The sequence below is a fragment of the Artibeus jamaicensis genome, unplaced genomic scaffold (genome assembly GCF_021234435.1).
Source record: "Artibeus jamaicensis isolate MK-2021 breed Jamaican fruit bat unplaced genomic scaffold, CSHL_Jam_final scaffold_537, whole genome shotgun sequence".
In the NCBI taxonomy this organism is placed as follows: Eukaryota; Metazoa; Chordata; class Mammalia; order Chiroptera; family Phyllostomidae; genus Artibeus; species Artibeus jamaicensis.
The window spans coordinates 42,332,113-42,354,871 of record NW_026522047.1 but is presented as its reverse complement, the minus strand read 5'-3'; the positions used below and the strand labels follow the sequence as shown (position 1 = coordinate 42,354,871).

Sequence of the window (22,759 nt, the reverse complement as noted above, 5' to 3'; positions counted from 1 at the left end):
CCTCGGCTTCCTCCCAACATAAATAAGGACAGTAGCACCCACCTGAATGAGAATAAGTGACCACCCCCACTCCAAGCTAGAATGCTGGAGTTGACCCCATTGCTATAATTTGCTGACCCTGTCCATAAAGGTAAAAGTCAAACCCCTCCTGAGAAGCAGTTAGAACCACTGCCCATCACTTTGATCGTTTGGGTCTCTGTTTTCTCATATGCAAAGTGGGTATGATGCCACCTGCCTAGTCTGTCTCCTGCGGTTTTTGTTAAGAGAAAACAAAATGAAAGGAACAGAAGTGCCTGGTGGGCTACAAAGCAATCTGCAAACAGAAGACAAAACCAAATGCAACTGTAAAGATATTTATTCTGAGAATCTAAAATCTGGACAAGGAATATTGAACTTTTTAGAAAATGCCTACACAGGATGTTGTCATTTCTTCCTAATACATTAACAACCTAATAACAAAGAGGAAAAAAACATTTTAAACAATATTGCTCCAGTTTGTCTGCAGTTATGTGATTTAAAATATCCCTGTTCTATTGAGGTATAAGCTGCAAACTTTGGTAAAGTTTGTAAAAAAAGTTAACAATGAATAAAAAACACCCTAAGTTATAGATTTCTTGATACATGTACAGTAACTACAAAAAAATTTCATTTAAAAAGTGTTTACTTTAAAAACAAATTTTCTCTTGTAACTCTCAATTGGCAAGTTGAAAATTCAATTTAAAGGAAGGACAAAACTCATCCCTACTCACCCGGTTTTGGAAAAAACTGGTTGGCTGGTCTGAGGATCTGGCTGGCATTTTCAATAATACAGTGCTTTAAAAAAAGAGCCCTGTTTAGAAAGAAAGAACCAAAGGCACTTGAACATGGCTTCGTGCATCTGCTTCTGTGGCGTTCCAGTCGGACAGCATTTGGCTGTGCACCCAGCCCCATAGAGAGGACAGTCCAGAGGAGGTAGCTTCTGTGTGGCTTCAACTCTGCTCAAGGGACACAGGTCTCTACTTGCAGGTCTTAACCATGGAAGCCAACTGGTGGCGGACGGCTTTGAGGCCAGAGATTAAACTGGGCTGAGTGGGATTTTCGTTTTCCCTTCAACAACGACCTGACGGATGACAGCACGGCCACACCACAACCAGGACCACTACCAGGCACCATCCTGCTGGGTTTTGGCAATAAGATGCTGTCAGGGGGTACACTCGCTTTCAGCTTTGGGGGCTAAGCCCACACACCTAGGAAAGATTGTTCTAGGCAGTCAATGCCTTCTCGCAGGAACATCTGAGAACTGGGGATCATAAGTGGTATTAGTACTGGGAACATAAGTGGCCTTCAGGCTGAGTCATTTCTAATTCAGAAAAAAAAAAGGGAGCAGAACTCCGGCGGCATTTGCAGCAAACACAAGTAGAAACTCAAGGGCTTCAGAGAGCCAGGCCTCTGATACATGTCATTTGGGTTCATTTAATGGCGAACTTCCCACCAGAAGGCCCAGGACGCTGTATCCACACTCAGCAAGTAAGAAGGCTGGGGAACTTGTGCTGGTGACGGGAAGAGGCATTCACTGTGGTTGCACCTGAGGTTTCAGCCCTGAGCTCTTGGAAGGAGATAATTCAGGCATTCCTGACTGCTGCCCGTGATTTCGTGTATCTAGAAGAGGACAGGAAAATATTTGAGACACATCTCTAGAAAACTGAGGATCTTGTTCAAGTAGCCCAGGACCTTTTTCAGAGACTCTCACTTAACGAAGACACTGTTTTTCAAGGACTCTTTATACACAGTATTCCATGGCTTGGCATTGAAGATCAAAGACTCTGGAAAAGAGCTGCTTCAGTTAGTCCTTCACCTGATAGAAAACGGAGCCCTGGTATTAACTCAACATCTTGGCAATCTCTTGGAACTGTACGCAACAGGTCAGGGAAAAGAACATGAACCCTTCAACTTGAATGGTGCAATAAAGGTCATAGAGTAGGCTCAAGAGAAGTGGAAGACGAGCGTGTTCCATGTCCATGGCGTCCACATCAACACTAGAGGCGCTGTCGTTAACCCAGATGGGTACTGGAGAGTGCTGATCACGCTCAAGTTCTGAGAGAGCTTCCCTGACTCTGAGAGCAAGTCCTCTGTTTTCCTGGGTCGTGGCCAGACTGCGCCTGACGCCGCTTTCCAAGCCCTTTGCCCAGAGGCTGTCGAGCCTGGATCTGTCATGTGACATTTCATGCTGGTTAGGAAAAGAGATGCAGCTGAGCTCAGAACTCTTCGAGAAGACGTGGAGGCCACGGGAACTCGGGTCATCTGCTGTGGAGAGGAGTATGTTCACCTTGGAGAATATTTCAGGCGATGAACCTAGGAGATGTCCCCAATGGGTAGCCCAGACTGCAGTACCTGAGAGGCCTACAGAAGTCACCACCATTAGTCCAAACTCGAAGGCCCCATCCTGGCCAGTGTTCACTTCCTGCTGGCCGGATGCCGGTCTTTTTTTTTGCTTTGTTTTTGTCTTTCCGGTCACTGAGTGAGGCCACTGCTCTGCACAAAAGACGCGGGATGTAGATGTTGTGGAATCACATGGCCCTTGTTGCACTTGGCTATATTTGGTTTTTCAATCAAGTTTAATGGCTTGATTGAAAGTGTAACTCCAGGACTAAGAGGCAATTTATTAAAAATATTTTGTTATATAAAAAAAAAAGAAAAAAATGTTCTTTGTTTTGTTTTGTTTTGTTTTGTTGCTGATACATTGCAGGCTTTATATTTTTTTAAAAACCAAGATAAAAACTGAGCAGTCTAACTTTCTTTCTTTCTTTGAGCCACAGTACATATTCATGAAAATTTATAGAATAAAAAAAATCAGGAAGACAAGGCTTTTCAGGGAGGAGAAAAACTACATGTTTAAGTTACGCCCACTAAAAACAAGAGGGGCCAAGGACGCCTCTGATGCGTTTTTAAAAAACGCCAGGCGAGAAGTGCTTGAGGATCACCGTCCATTGCCATAACCAGGGAAGAGCTGGTTGAGGACTGCCTGCAGCGGCTGGTTCACCTGCATGGTGTAGTTCCGGCCCAGGTCGTAGCGGCAGGCAGGGCAGCTGAACACCTGGGCCTTGAAGGATCTGTCCAGGCAATCCTACGAGAGAGTGCAGAAAGGTGAGATGTATTGTCCATGTTAGTGGGGCCACTCCTGGCCACCCGGTGTCCCCCGTGACAGAGTCGAGAGCAATTACTGACTGTTCACGGGGTCCAGAGGCCCCTCCTGATCCTCAGTGTCACTTTCTACCACTCACCACCCACTGCCTGCCTGACCTTGCCAGCACCCCTCAAAGACTCTAAGCTCATCCTGGCCCCCAGGCCTTGGCACTTACAGGTCACACCACCAATAGGTTTGTCCACTGGCTCTCTCATCACTTGTGCCTCGGCTCAAGTCAGCTCCTCAGAGGATCCTTCCCTAATGCCCCCACACTACCTGAAACAGCCCCACTGCACACAGCCAATCCTATCATCTCCCCAGTGTGCCTTGAAACAGCACCTTCCGCCCTCTGGCATCATCTTGTTTACTACCATGTTTCTCTCTAATAGAACAGATACTCCCTGTGACCCTCCCAGCACCAAGCGTGGGACATGACACATAGGAGATAACCAATAAATATGTGTCAATGAGAATAAAGAAGGGAAGGAAAGAATCCTGGCACTGAGCTAGACTTCTGGGTTCAAACTAAGCCAGGTGAAGCCCCAAGCTATGAAGCAGACGGACGCTGAAAAGCCAACTTCCCAATCAGAGGAACAGATAAGACCCCACCCACCAGGACAGAGACAATGCACACAAGTATGCGGGTACCTGAAGCAGGCGAGTGGGGAAGGGAGCAAATGTCAACACAGTGGAAAGCCTGCGGACGCCAGAGCCCATTTCACCATGGATGCACACTGAGGCTTTTGTTTCCCTTTTATACATTCCCGAATTCTTTTTTCAATAGGAAGTTTATAGCCTTGGTAGCTCTTTTCTACTCAACATGACTACAATTCGGGTCCACAGTCAAAAACCAGGTAGTGGATTACTGCATGACTCATAGCATCCAAAAGGTGAAAACAACCCAAGTGTCCTCCATCAACAGGAGACTGATACAGAGAGCATGGTCCGTCCAGACAATGGAACATTACTTGGACATAAAAAGGAAACTGACACGCACCACAGTGTAGATGAACCTTGAAGACATTATGCTCAGTAAAATAAGCCAGTCACAAAGGACAAAATACTGTGTGATTCCACTCACAGGAGGTCCCTGGAGGAGTCAGATCCATAGAGACAGGAAGTAGGTGGTGGGAGCCAAGGGCTGGGGGAGGCGGAAGGACAGTTAGTATCTAGTGGGGGCAAAGTTTCAGTTTGGGAAGGTGAGAAAGTTCTAGAGCTGGGTGGTGAGGATGGCTGCACGACAATGTGAATGTATTTAATACTACTAGGCTGTTCACTTAAAAATGGTTAGGATGGTAAATTTTATGTTGTGTGTATTTTACTACAATGATAAAACTTAACAGAATAAAAAAATCAGGTGCTGAGACATCAGGGTGGAAGGTGGTTTTCCCATAACCCCATGCTGAGGTCCTGGAAGATGTTAACGATGCCTGCGTGGACAAACGGGGCAGACACATAAAAGTCGGTACCTTCTTCCTTCACAGCCCTGGCACTTTAAATGACACACATGACTGACCCCTGAGATGCATGGTCCTTGAAACCCCATCGGTCTGGTCCTTTTTTGCTAGCCAGGCCTGACGTTTTGCAAGCTCCCCCTGCATCTCAGGCCTCCCTCTGTGTACTTGCTCATAGCAAGTTACCACGTGGCACCTGGAGCCAGAAGCAGGCCACGAAAGTGCTGCTATGCCCTCTTTCACCGAGGGGCAACCGAGGGGCTTTCCAACACTGGGAGGGACAGAGCCAGGGGGAGGGTCAAACCCTGGCCCCTGACTCCAAAGCCCTCACCTCACCGTCTTCCGCCAATCCAGAGACTCTCCTCCAGGTCACACAGCCCATGTGACCTGGCATCAGAGCCCAAGAGCAGAGAAGTAAAAGCCTGACCCTGATGGCCAAACTGCTTAACGTTCTGAGTTCCTCCCTTAGTGTGACAGCTGAGGCACTAAGCCCCAAGGCGAGGAATGGGGCCAGGGTGAAGAACATAGTCACCAGCAGTTCAGGGACACTCCCTTCGAACACCATCTGCTTGCACTACCCGTAAGTTCCTACTCACTGATTCCAGCGAGAAACCACTTACACAGACCAGTGCTTCTCAACTGTGCGACTCTTACTCCAGGGGATACTGGGCCCTGTCTGGGGACATCTGTGGATGTCATGACTGAAGAAGCTCCTGGCATCAAATGGGGGCCAGGGAGGCTGCTCAACCGTTCAGTGTCCAGAACAGCGCCCCCACCCCGAGAGTTCTAGCCCCAGTGTCTGCAGTGCTGAGGGGGAGACCCTGGTCTAGTCTAATCTCAGCCCCCATCTCTCTTCAACCACACTGTTTCCCTCCTGAGACTGACCACCAGGCAGAGCCTATGGCCCCCCTCCCAGCCCCACATCCCCCATAGGTCCCAGCTATTCGGCCGAGCCTGCCATTTCGGACACTTGCCATTCTAACTGCCTGGAATGCTGCCCAGAGACCCTCTTTAGGTAGGTAACAGTCTAAGACCCCCTCCTGCAAGATGCCTTCCTCTTGCTCCTCTAAGAGACAAGCGTCTCATGCCTTTACTGCCTGCTTTACAGTTTTTGATGATAACCAAACCCCAGGCCTGACGTGTGTCCTCTCCTGCCCCGGACCCCCAGATATATGAAAGGCTGAGGGTGAGTACCAGTGAATGTACAGCAGAGGGCCTGTGCGGCTGGAATCATGAAGCAAGGAGACACGAGTGCCAGAAGGCCCAGGCGGGCTCGGTGGCCCAGGCAAGGCAATGGCATTTGATTCCATATCACCAGGGAGGCGCAGGAGGGTGGGGAGCAGGGAAGCGGGGCAATGGGATCCCTGATGAAGGCCGGGAGACAACTATAATCGAGGCTACCCAGAAGGCAGACTCTGAGGCCCTGCTAAGAGCCAGGAGTGAAGAAGCCGAGCCGACAAGCCCAGGCCATGCAGCGGCGGTGTGGTGGCCCAGCCCCCGCACGCACTCCCCTCACCTTGCACACGTTGTGCTGGCACACAGTTGTGATTGGGCGAAACACCAGCTCCTGGCAGCAGATACACAGGAACATTTCTTCCACTTTGCTCAGGAATTTCTAGAACGAGAAAAGAGGGTGCATGAGACCAGCAGAGCCTTATACTAGAATGAACTACCATGTTGATGGAATCGTCAGAAAATGGGGCTCCCTGCTAGGGCCTCGCCCTGGGTCCCCTAATTTCATTCTCCTACCCCCACCACGGGGGACAGAAATGGTGTGGTTGCCATTCGAAGATGAGAAAGACAGGTGCTGGTCTTGCCCAGGGACCTGGTGATAGGCAGAGGCGGCCTGGATCATGGCCTTGATGGTGCTGAGTGGGATCCCCAGGGTCAGGGCCAAGAGCAGGCTTTATCAGTGTAATCTGAGAGCACGGATCTGGATTGCTCAGTAAATAGTGCTGAGCTCCTACATGCTGCCCAGGTGACAGGCTCCAGCAGTGGATTAAACAGAAGAATCTTATGCCCTCAGGGAGCTCGGAGCCCTGTTGGTGGGGAAAGGGTGAAGATGAAATAGGAAAAGACAGAAATGTCACGACGGTACTGGGAAGTGCAGCAGGAAGCCTGGGAGAGGCCAACCCAAAGGCAGGTGGTCAATGAACCCTCTGGAGAAGGCGACCTGAGGAACACATGGCTGGCTAAGGCATGGTCCCCCAAAATGTCGTATCTGAATCCCGGGCTCTGTGTATACATTTCCTTCCATAGCAAAAGTAACTGCAGATGGGATTAAATTAAGGACCCTGAGAGGGGACTACTTTAAACTGAAAAATTTCTGCACAGCAAAGGAAACTACCAACAAAACAAAAAGACACCCTACTAGATGAAAGAAGACAGCCACCAATGATACATAGAATAAGGGATTAATACCCAAAAAATATATAAGGAACTCAGACAACTTAACAAAAAGAACAACCTAGTTTAAAAATGGGCAGAAGTGCTTGGCTGATGTGGCTCAGTGGAACCGTCGCTGCAAACCAAAACATCACCAGTTCGATTCCTGGTCAGGGCACAGGCCAGGTGCCCAGTGGGGGGCACATGAGAAGCTTCCATACATTTGATGTTTCTCTCCTTTTCTCCCTCCTTTCCCCTTTATAAAAATAAATAAAATCTTTTTTTTAAGACGGTTTTGAGGTGTCGATGTGTGATGAATGGACATTGTGGATCTTTTTTAAAAGATTTTATTTATTTATTTAGAGGGGAAGGGAGGGAGAGAAACATCACTGTGTGGTTGCCTCTCACATGGTCTACACTGGGAACCTGGCCTGCAACCCAGGCATGTGGCCCGGACTGGGAATCGAACTGGCGACCCTTTGGTTCAACAGCCTGAGCTCTATCCACTGAACTACACCAGCCAGGGCAAATAAAACCTTTAAAATAAAATAAAAATGGGCAGAGAAGCTAAATAGACATTTCTACAAAGAGGAGATAGAGATGGCCAGTAGACATATGACAAGATGCTCAGTGTCACTTACCATAAGAGAAATGCAAATTAACCACAACAAGCTATCACCCACGCGGGTCAGAGCAACGAGGGCTGGTGAAGACACGGAGAAGTGGGAACCCCCACGCACTGCTGCTGGGAGTGCAGACCCCGGGAGACGGTATGCAGGGCCCTCCGCACTGTCTGAACCAGAACTACCGGAGGACGCAGCGAATCCCACCTCTGGTGTTTATCGAAAGAACTACAAACACTAATTCAAAAAGATACCTGCACCCCCATGTTCACTGCAGCAGTATTTACAACAGCCAAAACGAACGGAGAAAAAGAGGTGGTACATATATACAATGGAATATTACTTAGCCAATAAAGAGAATGCAATCTTACCATTTGCAACAACATGGATGGACATAGAGTACGAGGCTAAAAGAAATAAGATAGCCCTGGCTGGTGTAGCTCAGTGGATTGAGCGCAGGCCTGCAAACCAGACAATCGCGGTTCGATTCCCAGTCAGGGCACATGCCTGGGTTGCAGGCCAGTTCCCAGCAGGGGACGCACGAAAGGCAACCATACATTGATGTTTCTCTCCCTCTTTCCTTCCCTTCCCTTCTAAAGACAAATAAACAAAATCTTAAAAAAAAAAAAACTAGTTATGAAAAAAAAGAAGATAAAGACAAATACCATATGATTTCACTTATATATGAAATCTAAAGAGCAAAAGAAAACAAACTCATAGATACAGAGAACAAATTGATGGAGGTAAAAAAGGTAAAGAGATTAAGAAGTACAAATTGGCAGCTGCATAACAGTCACGGGGATTCGGCGTGGGGAATAGAATCCTAACACTGTAACAACCGCGTGTGCTGTCAGGAGGCGGCAGGACATAACGGGGGATCCTTCGTAAGTCACATAAATGTCTGACCACTATGCTGTACACTGACACCAATGGAATATTGAATGCCAATGTAACTGAAAGATAAATTTTTCTTTTAATCCTCACCTGACAACATTTTTTCCTTGTTTTGAAAGAGAGAGAAAGGGAAAGTGAAAGGGAAAGAAAGAAACATCAATGTGAGAAAGAAACATCAATCGGTTGCCCCCCATGCGCGCCCAGACCAGGGACTGAACCCACAACCTAGGCAGGTGCCCTGACGGGGAATTGAACCCGCAACCCTTCGGTTACGGAACAATGCTATAACCGAGCCACACCAGCTAGGGCAAAAAAAATTTTTTTTTAAGGAAAGAAAAACTCTAGGATTCTGATCTTCAGAACTGAGAGAGAATAACTTTGTGTCATTTTGTGCCACTAGGTCTGTGCTCACTTGTTATGGCAGCCACAGGAGACTCGGCGGGACGAGGGGACTGAGCTAGCAGGGCTGCGGATGAAGATGGAACCTGCGGTGGAATGAGCGGAAGGAAGGCCGAGGAGCAGGGGACATCTGTGGACCGCCCACCGAGTGGGCGTGACTCTGAGAGTGAGCCGAGGGGAGTCACAGAGAGACACAGAGTCACAGAGACACAAAGATGGTGGGCGTCAGGGGCTGGGGGAGGGGAGGGAGTTAGTGTCTATGGGGACAGAGTTTCGGTTTGGGAAGATGAAGAAGTTTTGCAGATGGTGGTGGTGATGGTTGCATGACCATGTGAATGTTTTTAATGCCACCGACCTGTGCCCTGAGAAATGGTTAAGAAATGAAATGAAGTGGTGCATTTGATGTTCCCTCTGTTTTGCTCCAATAAGAGAAGCGAAGTGGGGAAGGCTGCCCAGACCACACGGCGCGCTCACCGGTCCATCCTTGAGCGACTTGAGGATTTCAGTCCACAGCTTGGTGTTGTTCTGGTCCTCCTTGATGAGGCTTTTCTGCTGGGCCGTGAGGCTGTAAGGCTCCACCTTGGTTTTCTTGGGTGTCCTTTCCGGGGACCAGGCGCCAGTCCTGCCACCTCCTGAAACAGAGCAGAATGGTGAGGGTGGGCAAGCCCCAAGGTCACAGGGATAGGCTGCCCATGGAGAGATACCCACTTTCTGACTTGCTCTTCCGTTTGCCCTTCCTGGGGGATGTGAAACCCCCCTCTTCCTCTTCATCCTCCTCTTCCATCTCTTTGGACGACCTCTTTCTGTTCTCTTTTTCCTTCTCCTTCTCCTTCTTGGCCAGGGCCTCAAGATAGCCTTCTGGATACTAGAGAGAGCAGAGGCGCTGTGAGGATCAGGATGAAGCGGTGTACCTGCTGGGCCACCCAAACTCCCGAGGGCAGTTTGGGGACCCGGGCCTGCCCTACCCTGACACCAGCCACCCTGGCCCTGCACCTCCTGCCGCCTCCCATCTCCCCTCACCTCACTGGCACTTTCTCCCCAGTCTCCAAAGCAGACTTAAAAAAGCCTTAACTACTCCTATCTGACAGGTTCAGATCTGAGACCACTACTCCTCCAACTCCAGAGCTGTAATCCGATCGTGACACACACCAGGAATGAAAGGTGAACTTGCCCCCCCTGCCCCGGGTGACACTCCACAAGTTAGCGCTCACACAGCAGTCACATTCAGCCGATGTGATCATCTTATCTCTATCACTTCCTTTAAGGGGTAGGCGAAGTGTCCAGCCAGTTTTGTGGGGCAGCCAGCTCTGCTGGGGCCCAACAGCAGGCAGAGCCCCAACCCACTTGTGAATGAAGAGACGTAGCTGTGCGCCAAGGAAACTTCACTTGCAAACAACTATCCCAGGCCCTAGCTGCCATCCAACCCTATTTTTTTAATCCTCACCTGAAGAAGAGAAGATGTTTATCGATTTTTGGAGGGAGGGAAGAAGAGAAACATCAGTGTGAGAAACATTAATTGGTTAGCCTCCCATATGCCCCCTAACGGGGGATTAAACTCACAACCTAGGCATGTGCCCTCACTGGGGATCGAGCCTGCAAACTTTTGGTGTGTAGGACGACACTCCAACCAACTTAGCCACCCAGCCAGGGCCAGCCCCATTTTGATGAGCCTTGGGCCCCAGGTCCAAACAAGCATGACTTCATTATAATCCTGTATCTAAGGCAATGCAGTCCTCTACCTATGTCTGGTTCTGAAATGTTTCATCAAAAAAATCTCCAATCTTCTTTAAAAGAAGCACTAAGTTCCAATGAAAACTGAAGTCAATAAAAACCCCACTCCCACCAGACATCGGTGTTCAGTCCCACAGCTATTTTTCTACCCAGTCCCCCCGCTTCCGAAATTGGCCCTGGTACAAACATTATGTTCAAAAGACAACTCCTGTGACCCAGCCCCTCCCCAGGGGTAGGCGCTATCCGAGTCTCAATGACAATTAAGATTCCTTAAATAGTCCCAAAAGAGTCATCAGGCTGTTAAAGCATCTCACCATAATAAACAGAAAACACCCTAATTATAGTGCCAAAAAGCCCTACTCTGGCCCAGGGTAAATTCTCCAGAGATGGAAGACTCCATTTCTGTAAAGAGGCAAGCGATGGCTGGGAAAGACCAATTCTCCTTGCCTTTAAAACTGACTTCTCTATATTCCACCAGTGTTTCTGGTTTTTGCTTTTTTTTTGGGGGGGGGGAAGGGGCTCCCAAATTGATTTCAGACAAACCTGTCTACAGAGACAACTACAGTAAGAAGTCTGGCCCTGGCCGTTGTGGCTCAGTGGGTTTGAGCGCTGGCTGTGAACCAAGGGGCTACCAAGTTCCATTCCCAGTCAGGGCACGTGCCTGGGTTGCCAGCCAGGTCCCCAGTGGGGGCACGTGAAAAGCAACCACATATTGATGTTTCTCTTTCTCCCTTCCTTCCCCCCTCTCTAAAAAGAAATGAATAAAATCTTTTTTTTTTTTAAAGCAAAACCAAAAAGAAGTCTGGACCTTAACCCTGAGCCTACGAACACAAAGAAGCACACATGATCTGTCCATCCCTAACATCCACTAGCTGAAGAACTGAAACGGGGCAGACAGCAAGGTGTGGCCGGCTTGGCCCCCAGACAGCATTTCGGGTGAGAGAGAAGCAGGACTGCTGAGCCAGATGAGCACGGCCTGGACGCACCTGCATGGTCAGCCCCAGCTTCTTGATCCGATCCTTCCCTTCCTTTGTCCAGGGGCCGGGTTCCTCGTCGTCCCTCCGCAGGAGGTAGCGCCACACCAGGAAGCCAGATTTCCCCTTCTCGGGCCAGTACCTCACAACCTGCAGGAGGTGGGAGCTGATGTCACTGTCCTCTGACACCGGAGGTAGCCTGGGCAGGCACAGGGAGGACCTCTCACCTTATAGATGCCGTCGTACCGGTTGCCCTCGGTGGGGGCGTATTTGCTGTGCTTGCGGCCCTTGACATTGCGCACCACCCGGACCGGTTTCCCTGAGCGCCAGTCCTTGGCCTCCGCCCCTTTACGGTCGTTGATGGGAGCACTGCAGTTGAGAGCCAGTGCCCTGTGGGGAGAGCCGGGGCCATACACTATAGGTTGGATTGTGTCCCCCCAAAAGAAAGAAAATTTTAACCCTTGGAACCTAAGAATGTGACCTTCTTTGGAAAGAGGGTGACTGCAGATAAAGTTCAGAGGTCAGAATGGATGATGGGGACCCCAAAAATACAATGACTAGTGACCTTAGGAAAAACAGAAACTGAGGCACAGGCACACGGGAAGAAACTATGTGAGGACGGAGGCAGCTAAGGGGCACCGAGGATGTCTAGCAGCCACCAGCAGCTGGAAGAGGAAGAGAGCACCCTCCACAGAAACTTCAGAGGGAGCAATAGCCCTGTGGCACCTTGATTTTGACTTTGGGCTTCTAGATATATATGATACGAGAATAAATTTCTGTTGCTTTGAATCAGCTGGTTTGTCTTCCTGCTGGAGCCACAGGATACTAGCACATCGTGTGGGGAAGACATCATCAAGAAGACAAGAGAGGCAGTGAACGTGAGCCAACCCGGCAGATCAGTCCCGGCCAAGGGCACAGAAGTCTGGGGCGGACCAAGTAGAGGGCAGGTTCAGTGCTCCGACCTCTCTATCAGGTATGAGGAAAAAGAAACCGCAACTATGCTGCTGTTTTCTTGATACGAATAGTACTTTTGAAACAAATTTCTTAGTTTGTGTCCAGAGAGTATTATTTAATGTTAGCTTATGTGGTTTCCCACATTAAATCTTTTCTGAAAACATGATTTTTAATAGCTACTAAAATTAAAATATTCCTCTAGACAGATAAATGTGCAGCAAACACTTCCCTTAAAAAAAAAAAAAAAAGACATTCAGGTACTGACATTTAGCTGTTTAACGTAATGGTATGAGAGCCCTGGCTATCATAGCTCAGTTGATTGAGCTCAGGCCTTCGAACCAAAAGGTTACTGGTTCAATTCCCGGTCGGGGCACATGCCTGAGTTGCAGGCCAGGTCCCCAGTAGCAGGTGCGTGAGAGGCAACCACACATTGATGTTTCTCTCCTTCTTTCTCCCTTTCCTTCTCTCTAAAAATAGATAAAAAAAGCCTTTAACAAAAAACATAATGGTATGATAAAAATCACTCCTCATGAGACTTTCCTTCCCCATGTCTCATAACATACTTCCAAAGTGAAACTCAAGGGTTGTAAGATCATTTTTAAGAGCTTTCTGGAAAGAAGGTGCCCATTTGTATTTCTACCAACAAGGCAACACCAGTCTATGCCTTGTCATTTCTCAACACATTGGAATTTTTGGCCAATTTCGCAGGGGAAATAAATTGTATTTTACTATCAGTTCAACTTGTATTTCTTTGATTACTAAAGTTGAGTAATTTTTCATGGTCATTGGAGATTTCCATTTCTTTTGTGAATAACCTGCATGTCCTTTGCTTTTTTCCTGTTAGCTTTTCTTACTGGTTTGCAACAGCTCTTTACATACCATTCATCATGTTTGTTGCAGACTTTCCCCCAAAAGAGTCATCTCCCTTTTCATTTTACTTATGAGTTTTACTAGTGCCATTTATAATATCTGGGTCATCAACTCTGGCTTTTCCTTTAGGCTTCATGATACTTTTTATGTTTTAAAAGACTACCCCCATCCTGCAATTGAGGGATCAGCAAACTCCAGCCCAATGCTTAATTTTCAAACTTTCTATTGGAACAAAGCTGTGCTCACTCATTTCCGAAAGTTCTGCAGATGCTTCTGAGCTCTGATGGCCGAGCTGACCACCTGCAACAGAGACCATGTAGCTCAAAGCCAAAAAGATGTATTATCTGGCCTCTTTGGGGAAAAATTTTTATGCACTGGATTTTCAGCATCCATACGTTCCGCCCCATACCCCAAAACAGAACCGACCCCATTCCCTGTGTAGCCACCAGAGGATGGGGCAGAAACGAGTTGGTGAGAACACAAGAAAATCTTTTTTCTGCGAACCTGTTGGTGTGGGTGAGTTTCTGATCACAGGACTGTTCTGCAGTCCGCTTGTTGCCGGAAAGATCTCGACCACCACTACCAGTGTACGTGAATGAATTCCCATGGTCCTGAAACAGAGAGAGGGGCAAGCTAAACCCTCCACACAGAGGAAGATTCCACTGAAAATAAACCCGTAACACCTGCTAGGATGTCAACTGTAAAAAAAACATAAAATAACCAGTGATGGTAAGGATGTGGAGAAACCGGAATCCTGTCCATAACCGGTGGGAAGGGAAAATGGTACGGCAATTCCCCCAAAATTACATGTGATCTAGCAGTTCCGCTTCTGTGTCTGTATAGACCCCAAAGAACTGAAAGCAGGGCGTTTCACAAACTATCTGCACACCCACATTCAACAGCAGCACCATTCCTAACACCCAAGAGGTGGAAGCAACCCAAGTGTCCACTGACGGAGGAATGGATAAACACAATGTGGTCCATCCAGACAACAAAGTATTATTCAGCCTTAAGAAGAAAGGAAATTCTACAATATGTTACAACATGGATGGACCTGGAGGACATTATGCTGAGATAAGCCAGACACAAAAGAACAAATACTGGGACTGCACTCACACTGGTAAGGTCCCAGGAGGACTCAGAGTTGTCGAGAGAGGGAGCAGAGGGTACAAGCCAGAGGTTTGGGGAAAGGGATAGGGCATCAGGATTTCATGGGGACAGAATTTCAATTTGGGAAGATAAGAAATTCTGGAGATGAATAGTAGTGATAGCTACACTCTTAAAATAGTTATATTTTAAAACAAAATAGTTACATAAAATGGTACATTTTATGTTATGGGTATGTCACAATAGAAAAATAAATAAAACCACCCCCACTTACCACGTCGTCCTCATAACCCCCAGCCAGGACCAGAGAGTACGCCCCGTCATTGCTCCGGCCATGGATGCCTGCCACATGAGGCCGATGGACCCCTGACTCACTGACCTGTGAAAACCACCAAGAAACAAATGGCTCCTTCCGGACTGGCTGCTGTAGAAAAAGCGCACCCCTCCCCTCCCCACCTGCTGCCTTCAGGGCCAGGGGCCTGACCTCCCCACTGAATGTGTCACACCTATTACAAAAACCTCGCCCCTGAATCCAGGCCACAGCACAGGAGGAGCTGGCTTGAATTCCAGCCACACCACCTGTTCGAGGCACAGCCCTCTCCAGGCAATGGGGCTTCTGGAAGTCCAGCTCCTGGCGGCCAAATTTTGGCTATTTGGGGGTACCTGGACTCTGAACCTCCACATGGTGCCCACGGGGATCCCTGGGATGGGTCCGTAGTGGTTTGATGGAACGATGGTGCACTCCTTGGTGCGCCCCACGCACGCCATGCCCTGTGCATTCCAGAAACACAGATGAAAGAGCACTGTGAGCAAGCATGAGAGGACAACAGGGCTGCCGGGGGCGTGTGGGGTGCGGCCACCTCACCTTGCCCCAGTCCCTCTGCGAGGACGATGTGGCCGAAGCCATCTTCGCCTTCTTCTTACTCTCTTTCAGCTTCTCCCCCGCCAGCACCACCTCGCTGGCGTCATTTCGACACTCAGGGCAGTACCTGTCACAGTGGGGAAATCAGTGCCTGTTCTCGGCCTGCCCTGGACCTGCTAGCCCTGCAGACATGGCCTGCTCCTTCCAGCTCCCTGCCGTCCCACACTGTTCAAGATGGGGAATCTTTTAAACCTAAATTCATTAAAATTAAATAAGAAATCCAGTTCCTTGGTCACACGTGCCACACCTGACGTGGTCAATGGCCATGTGTGGTGACTGATTACCCTCATGGACTGTGTGGAGTGAGAACCTTCCCATCATCACCCAACACTGTACTGGACAACATATTCTTTTCTCTGTTGCTGAGAGTTTCATGGTACCTCCCAGCGGTGGGGAGATTCAGCTGGGGTGTGGGAAACCCAGGAATTCCATGGGCACCTCCTCACAGCTGTAGACTCAGTTTCCCCATCTCCACAAGGAGGGGTTGTGAACAACAGCCACCTCCAAGTTATAGTGACAACTGTTAATAGGTTAGGGTGCTGAGACTGGAGCCTGGGGCATCCCTGCATTTCCGCCACATCTGCAGCTGTCAGTGTGCACCAAGAGCGTCCTGGCTGATGGACCTGCTCCTGGGCGAGGCTGAGATGCTCGGCTCTCTGCTTCCCACCTGCGGACTTTCCTTCCCCGCAGTTACCCGGAGGCATAGGCCCCACCTAGAACACAGGATGTTCCCTCACCGCATTTCCCAATGCCCCCTGTGGGTCTACTAGGTGACAGACAAATGTTGGCGTCATTTCTTGGCACCCACCAACCCCCTATCCCAGAGGGCTGAGTGCCACAGCCCCGAGTCTGTCCCAGGAGCAGTCACGGCATCCACTCACCACTCCTCCTCCGGGGGAACAGTGCTGAGGGGCGGGCAGAGGCAGAATATGTGAAAGGCCATGTCGCACTCATCACACAGAAGCTGCTTGTCAGGATCCTGCTTGCCCCCACACACGTGGCAGGCACACCACCGGCAAGTCTTGCTTGGGTCATCTTTGCAATGTTTGCAGGTGGGCCCACTCTTCCCTGGACACAAAAGCCAGGATCAGCCCAGGCAGAGCTGGCCACACAAAGAAGGACCAGGAGCCCCCACCGCACACTCAACGTGGGAGACGTAGGGGGCATAATCAGAACTCACTTCGCATCGGGTTTTCGACCACAGGGGTCCCATCTCCTGGGCGCTCAATCTTAAAAACTTCATCCACAAAACTGATCCGACAGTCATTGAGAGAATTATCCCTGCAAGAGACAAGCCATTAGAACATTCCAGCTGGCCAGCCCTGCCGAGGCTCCTCTGAGGGGACTTGGCCACCTAGCACATTCTTGGAGCACAGGAGCACCGCAAATAGTATTAAGTGAGGGGCTTCTCAGGGCCCTTGTGCATTCTTGTAGCTACTGCCCTTGCCAATTCAAGTAATGCTAAATCAGTAAAGGTGAAAGATTTGTACATTCTGAAGAGAAAGCAGTTACCAAGTCCTGCTAAAGCAAACACAAGATAAAAGAAAGCAGCACATGGCCCTGACCAGTGTGGCTCAGTTGGCTGGATGTCATCCCACAGAACGAAACGTCACCTGTTCGATTCCCAGTCAGGGCACATGTGCTGCAGGCCAGGTCCCCAGTTGGAGGTATGCAAGAGGCAACCAATTGATGTTTCTCTCTCACATCAGCATTTCTCCCCCTCTCTTCCTCCCTTCCTCTCTCTCTAATAATAAAAACAAAATCTTTTTTTTTTTAAGATTTTAGTGAGAACTTCCGCCAAGATGGAGGCATATGTGGAAGCACTGCACCTTCTCGCACAACTAAGTTTAAAATCAACAAAGTTTTAACAAAATACAGCCAAACCACAGAAAATTAAACTACACGGAAGTCTAACAACAACAAACCCTTCAGCCAAACTGGTAAGAGGGACAGAGCCAGCAGCAGAGTGGGGTCGAAGCAGGAAAGATCCACTGGACTGACCCGGGCATTCAACCCAGGTGCACCAGCAGCTGTGGGCGGATCCCAGGTGTGGAGAAGTGGGCGGACCCACTGAGGGTACAAGGCAGTGGACTCACTGAGGGCTGACCCCGGTCACACATTTGCACACAGATAAACCAGTGAAGGAGCGAGCAGTGAGACGAACCGCGAACGCCCCAGGGGCAAGAAGCTGCAGAGGGAACCGCTGTTGTCCCTCTCTGACCCCACCCCCTCATACAGCATCACAAACCAGTGATCTGGGTGGCCCCACCCTGGTGAACACCTAAGGCTCTGCTCCTCATACATAACAGGCACGAACAGATCAAAATATGGCTCAAGAAGATCTCAAAGCCCCAGAGCCCATAACTCTAGGCGAACAAGAAATAGCCAAACTTTCAGATGCACAGTTCAAAACACTAGTCATCAGGATGCTCACAGAACTGGTTGATTTTAGTCACAAATTAGAGGAACATATGAAGGCTAAACTAATTGAAATGAATGGCAATGCACAGGAAACCAACAGTAATGGAAAGGAAACTGGGATTCAAATCAAAGGAGTGGACCAGAAGGAGGATAAAAATGACCAACCAGAAAAGAATGAAGAAACGAGAATTCAAAAAAATGAGGGAAGACTTAGGAACCTCCAGGACATCTTTAAACGCTCCAACATCCGAATTATAGGGGTACCAGAAGAGAGAAAGGAACAGCCACCAGTGGAAAACTTATTTGAACAAATAATAAAGGAGAACTTCCCCAATCTGGCAAAGGAAATAGACTTTCAGGAAATCCAGGAAGCTCAGAGAGTCCCAAAGAAGTTGGACCCAACAAGGAACACACCAAGGCACATCATAATTACATTAGCCAAGATTAAAATGAAGGAGAGAATTCGAGAAGCAGCAAGAGATAAGGAGATAGTCACCTACAAAGGAGTTCCCATCAGACTGTCAGCAGATTTCTCAAAAGAGACCTTACAGGCAAGAAGGGGCTGGAAAGAGGTATTCCAAGTCATGAAATCCAAAGACTTACATCCAAGATTGCTCTATCCAGCAAAACTTTCATTTAGAATGGAAGGACAGATAAAGTGCTTCTCAGATAAGATCAGATTCAAGGAGTTCATCATCACCAAGCCCTTATTATATGAAATGTTAAAGGGACTTACCTAAGAAAAAGAAGATAAAAAAGATGAACAGTGAAAGGACAGCAAACTCTCAGTTATTAAGAACCACACCTAAAACAAAAGCAAACTAAAAGGACAGCTAGATCAGGAGTGAACCATAGAAATGAAGATCTCATGGAGGGTTAGCAACAGGGGAGGGGGAGAAGGAGAAGGGGGGAGAAGGTACAGAAAATAAGTAGCACAGACAGTAGGTAGAAAATAGATTGGGGGGAGGGCAAGAATAGTATGGGAAATATAGAATCTAAAGAACTTGAGACACGTGGTCATAAACTAAAGGGGGGGAATGGTGGGGATGGGGGGGTAGGGTGGAGGGGAATGAAGGGGGGAAATAGAACTGTAATGGCATAATCAATAAAATATATTTAAAAAAATAAGAACAAATGTAACTGGTGTGAATATGTTTTATGTAACCCAATGTATACAAAATGTTATTTCAACATGCAGTGAATAGTAAAGAATGATTAACATCTTTTTTTTCGTCTTTTTCATCACTAAGTCTCCAAAAACCAGTGTGTGTTTCATACTCCTGGCACATGTCAGGGCCACACTTCAAATGCCTGGTGGCACACGGTGCCCATGGCTATGGAACCAGACACCACAGGTCCAGATCTATCCACCACATCAAAGGAAATGACACCATGAACAGAGATGACAACATCTAGACTGCAGGTCTACGGGACAAAAGACCAGGTTTCCTCAAATAAACTGTTAAGATTTAAAATATAGGTACCAACCTAAGTGAAATCTATGGACATTACTTAGATGTTAATCAAAGAAACGGTTTAAAAAAAGAAGAGATAACTGGAAGATTGAACAATGACTGGATTTGCGTTATTCAAAAATTACTGTTAGGTTGTAATAACAGCATTAGAGAGACACTTCCTCATTCTTCAAGAGCAGTTTTTAAAAACTATGTTCTAAAATATTCACAGATGAGATGACTGGATGTCAGGAGTTACGCCAGTGCAGCGGGGTGGGGTTGGCAGCATCCTCGCGTCCTCGATGAAGGAAAAGCCAAAAGAACTTGCTGTTAGCAGACTCACTCTCACAGACTTAACTACAGGGATCTCTTCGAATAGGTAAGTTATAAAGGAAAGGCTCAGAGCACAGAGGGAGAAAACAAAAAAACAGAAAGATGCACTGGCCGGGGAGCTGAGTTGGTGAAAAAAGACCCTGATACGCCAAGGCTGCAGGTTGGATCCCCCCTCAGGGCACGTACGAGAAGCTAACGGTGGATGCGCAAATAGCTGGAACAATAAGTTGATCGCTCCCTCTCAAATCAACAATCAAAAAACTTTTTTAAAAATAAGTGACCTCTAAATGGAGGAAAGACTTGCACAGTTCGCTCAAGGGACAGAGGTGACGGCGGTCTAGGCCAACGAGAGGCGCCTGGAGGGAAAAGTGGCACCAGCAGACACACGTTTATGGGGTGAAATTCGGAAAACCACTAAGAAAACCATGAAAAGCAACACACTCCAGAGACTAAAATAAATCAAGACAGTCTTAAAGAATATTTAAGTAACCCCCAGGAAAGACAGAGAGATAGAAACAAAGACATTAAAAAAACCCACAATAAAATGACAGACTTATTCCCTAACATACAAATAGTTACTTTTTTTTTAAATTAATTCTGAGAGAGACTCATCCATTTGTTGTCCCACTTACTTACGCATTCATCAGGTGATTCCTGCATGCGCCCCACCAGGGATCGAACCCACAAGCTTCACATCCCAGACGATGCTCTAACCAACTGAGCCATCCCGCCAGGGCCACTGACAATTACCTTAAATGTAAACAGTCTAAATATGCCAACTAAAAGGCAAAGACTTACAAAGGGGATGAAAAAAATGACCCAATTATATGTTGCTTACAAGAAACTCACTTGGAATTCAACTACACAGGCTGAAAGTAAAAGGATTTTTAAAAAGATATACCGTGCAAACATTAACTGGTAAAGAAGCAGGTATACTCAACACACACACACACACACACACACACACACACACTCCCGCCTCGGACAGAGCAGGCTTCAGAGCAAAGAAAACAGAGACAAAGAGGGACACTACATTATGATAAAAAGACCAACCGACCAGGAAGACACAGCTGTTCTAAAGGTGTAAGCACCAAACGACAGTTGGTTATGAAGTTCAAAGGAAAAATAGAGAAATCTACAACTACAGCTCAGGCCTTGGGACAGCCTCTCATCAACTGAAAGAAGTATTAGACAGAAAATCAGAAAGAATTAGAAAATGTGAACAACACACTAGAGCAACACGATGTAACTGATATACAGGATATATATATCAACAACAGAAAATACTAAATTTTTTTTCTAACAACCATGGAATAGTCACCAAGACAGACTCTATTGTGGGCCATAAACCTCAAGAAATTTAGAACTGAGTCCTGAATGGTATGGCTCAGTGGGTTGGGCATCATCCCACAAACCAAAAGGTCATCGGTTCAATTCCTGGTCAGATCACATGCCTAGGCTGCGGGCCAGGTCCCTGGTTAGGGGTGTGCGAAAGGCAACCGACGGATGTTTCTCTCCCTTTAGCCCTCCTTTCCCTCTCTCTAAAAATAAGTAAGTAAAATCTTTTGAAAACTTGAACTGAAATTATACAGAGTATGTTCTTTGGACATAATGAAGTCAAACTATAAATTAGTAACAGAAAGTGCAAAAAACCTCCAAACATTTGGCAATTATAAGCGCCATACTTCTAAATAATCCAGGAGTCTCAAAGAGGAAGTCTTAAAGGAAATAAAAGAAATAGAGGACTAAATAAAAAAGAAAACATAACATAGAATGTATGGAAAACAGTAAAGGACATGCTTAGAGGGGAATTTATAGGGGATTCACTAAAACGCTTATACTAGAAAACAGGAAATTTCTCAGATCACTAATCTAAGTTGCTACCTCAAGAAACTAGAAAAAACAAAATCAATCCAAGGAAAGGAGAATGGTCAAGACAAGAGCAGAAATCAATGAAGTTGGAAACAAGAAACAATAGAGAAAAGCAGTCAAAACAAAAAGTTGGTCATTTTTTCACATCATTTGCAGCCTCCTGCCTGGTAACCCTGCTGCCACACTGCCCCCTGCTGTCCATTGGCTGCCAGAGAGCAGATTCTTAATCGTAGGCCCTGAGCTCAAAATGCCCAATGACTGCCAGCAACAGAGAATCAACACCAGCTCTGGACCACTCCTGGCCATACCCTGAACGTCCAGGCACACAGAGGCCTCAGTCTCCACTCCTTCCTCCCTCTGGCCCTCTGGCCTCCTCACAGGGCCACAAATACACCAGAAACGACCCTGCCTCAGAACCTTTGCACCTGCTTTCCGTGCTTGGGACACTGCTGTCCAGGTATCCATGTCTGTATTTGCTATCTAACATGGAATGTTCTTCAGCCACTGAAAAGGAAGGCCTGACACAAGCTGTTACCTGTGTGATCCTTGAGGACATTACACTCAGTGAGATAAGCCAGACACAAAAAGAAACACTATGCGATCCCACTCATACGAGGTCCCTGAAGGAAAGACAGAAAGACTGTGGGTGTCGGGCACAGAGGGTGGGATGGGGAACTATAGTGTCTAATGGCAGGAGTCACTGTTTGGGATGAGAAAGTTCTGGAAATGGGGTTAGTGCTGATGGTTGCACAACAATGTGAATATACTTAATGCCTCTAAAATGCACACTTAAAAATGATTAGAGCCCTGGCTGGTGTAGCTCAGTGGATTGAGAGCAGGCCTGTGAACCAAAGGATCGAGGTTCAATTCCCAGTCAGGGCACATGCCTGGGTTGCAGGCCAGTTCCCAGCAGGGGACACACGAGAGGCAACCATACACTGATGTTTCTCTCCCTCTCTCCTTCCCTTCCCCTCTAAAGATAAATAAATAAATTCTAAAAAAAAAAAAAAAGACACTTCATTTAAAAAAAACGATTGGGATGTAAGTTTCCCGTTATGTGTTAATTTAACACACACACACACACACACAGAAAGGTAAAGTAGAGCACAGCCCAGAAAACATTTTCTGCCAAGAGCCAAAAAAAATTAATGTCTTAAGTCTCTTTCCCAACTACTCAAATGCATACTTGCAACACAAAAGGAG

At 47.4% G+C, this 22,759-nt stretch overlaps 1 protein-coding gene across 4 annotated transcripts in view; it reads right to left on the bottom strand.

Annotated features, from left to right (window-relative positions):
- Positions 1 to 343: 343 nt before the first annotated feature.
- UHRF1 (ubiquitin like with PHD and ring finger domains 1) overlaps positions 344 to 22,759 on the bottom strand; it is a 46,079-nt gene continuing 23,663 nt past the window's right edge. For all 4 annotated transcript variants that reach the window (XM_037165130.2, XM_053658290.1, XM_053658291.1 and 1 more), the window contains exons 6-17: positions 16,657 to 16,757; positions 16,358 to 16,544; positions 15,420 to 15,543; positions 15,218 to 15,325; positions 14,829 to 14,933; positions 13,952 to 14,058; positions 11,851 to 12,013; positions 11,636 to 11,773; positions 9,627 to 9,783; positions 9,393 to 9,550; positions 6,134 to 6,232; positions 344 to 3,103 (exon numbers count right to left, since the gene is read on the bottom strand). In XM_037165130.2, the coding sequence (XP_037021025.2) occupies positions 2,957 to 3,103; positions 6,134 to 6,232; positions 9,393 to 9,550; positions 9,627 to 9,783; positions 11,636 to 11,773; positions 11,851 to 12,013; positions 13,952 to 14,058; positions 14,829 to 14,933; positions 15,218 to 15,325; positions 15,420 to 15,543; positions 16,358 to 16,544; positions 16,657 to 16,757 (1,594 nt within the window). In that variant the 3' untranslated portion in view covers positions 344 to 2,956. The remainder of the gene's footprint in view (positions 3,104 to 6,133; positions 6,233 to 9,392; positions 9,551 to 9,626; positions 9,784 to 11,635; positions 11,774 to 11,850; positions 12,014 to 13,951; positions 14,059 to 14,828; positions 14,934 to 15,217; positions 15,326 to 15,419; positions 15,544 to 16,357; positions 16,545 to 16,656; positions 16,758 to 22,759) is intronic.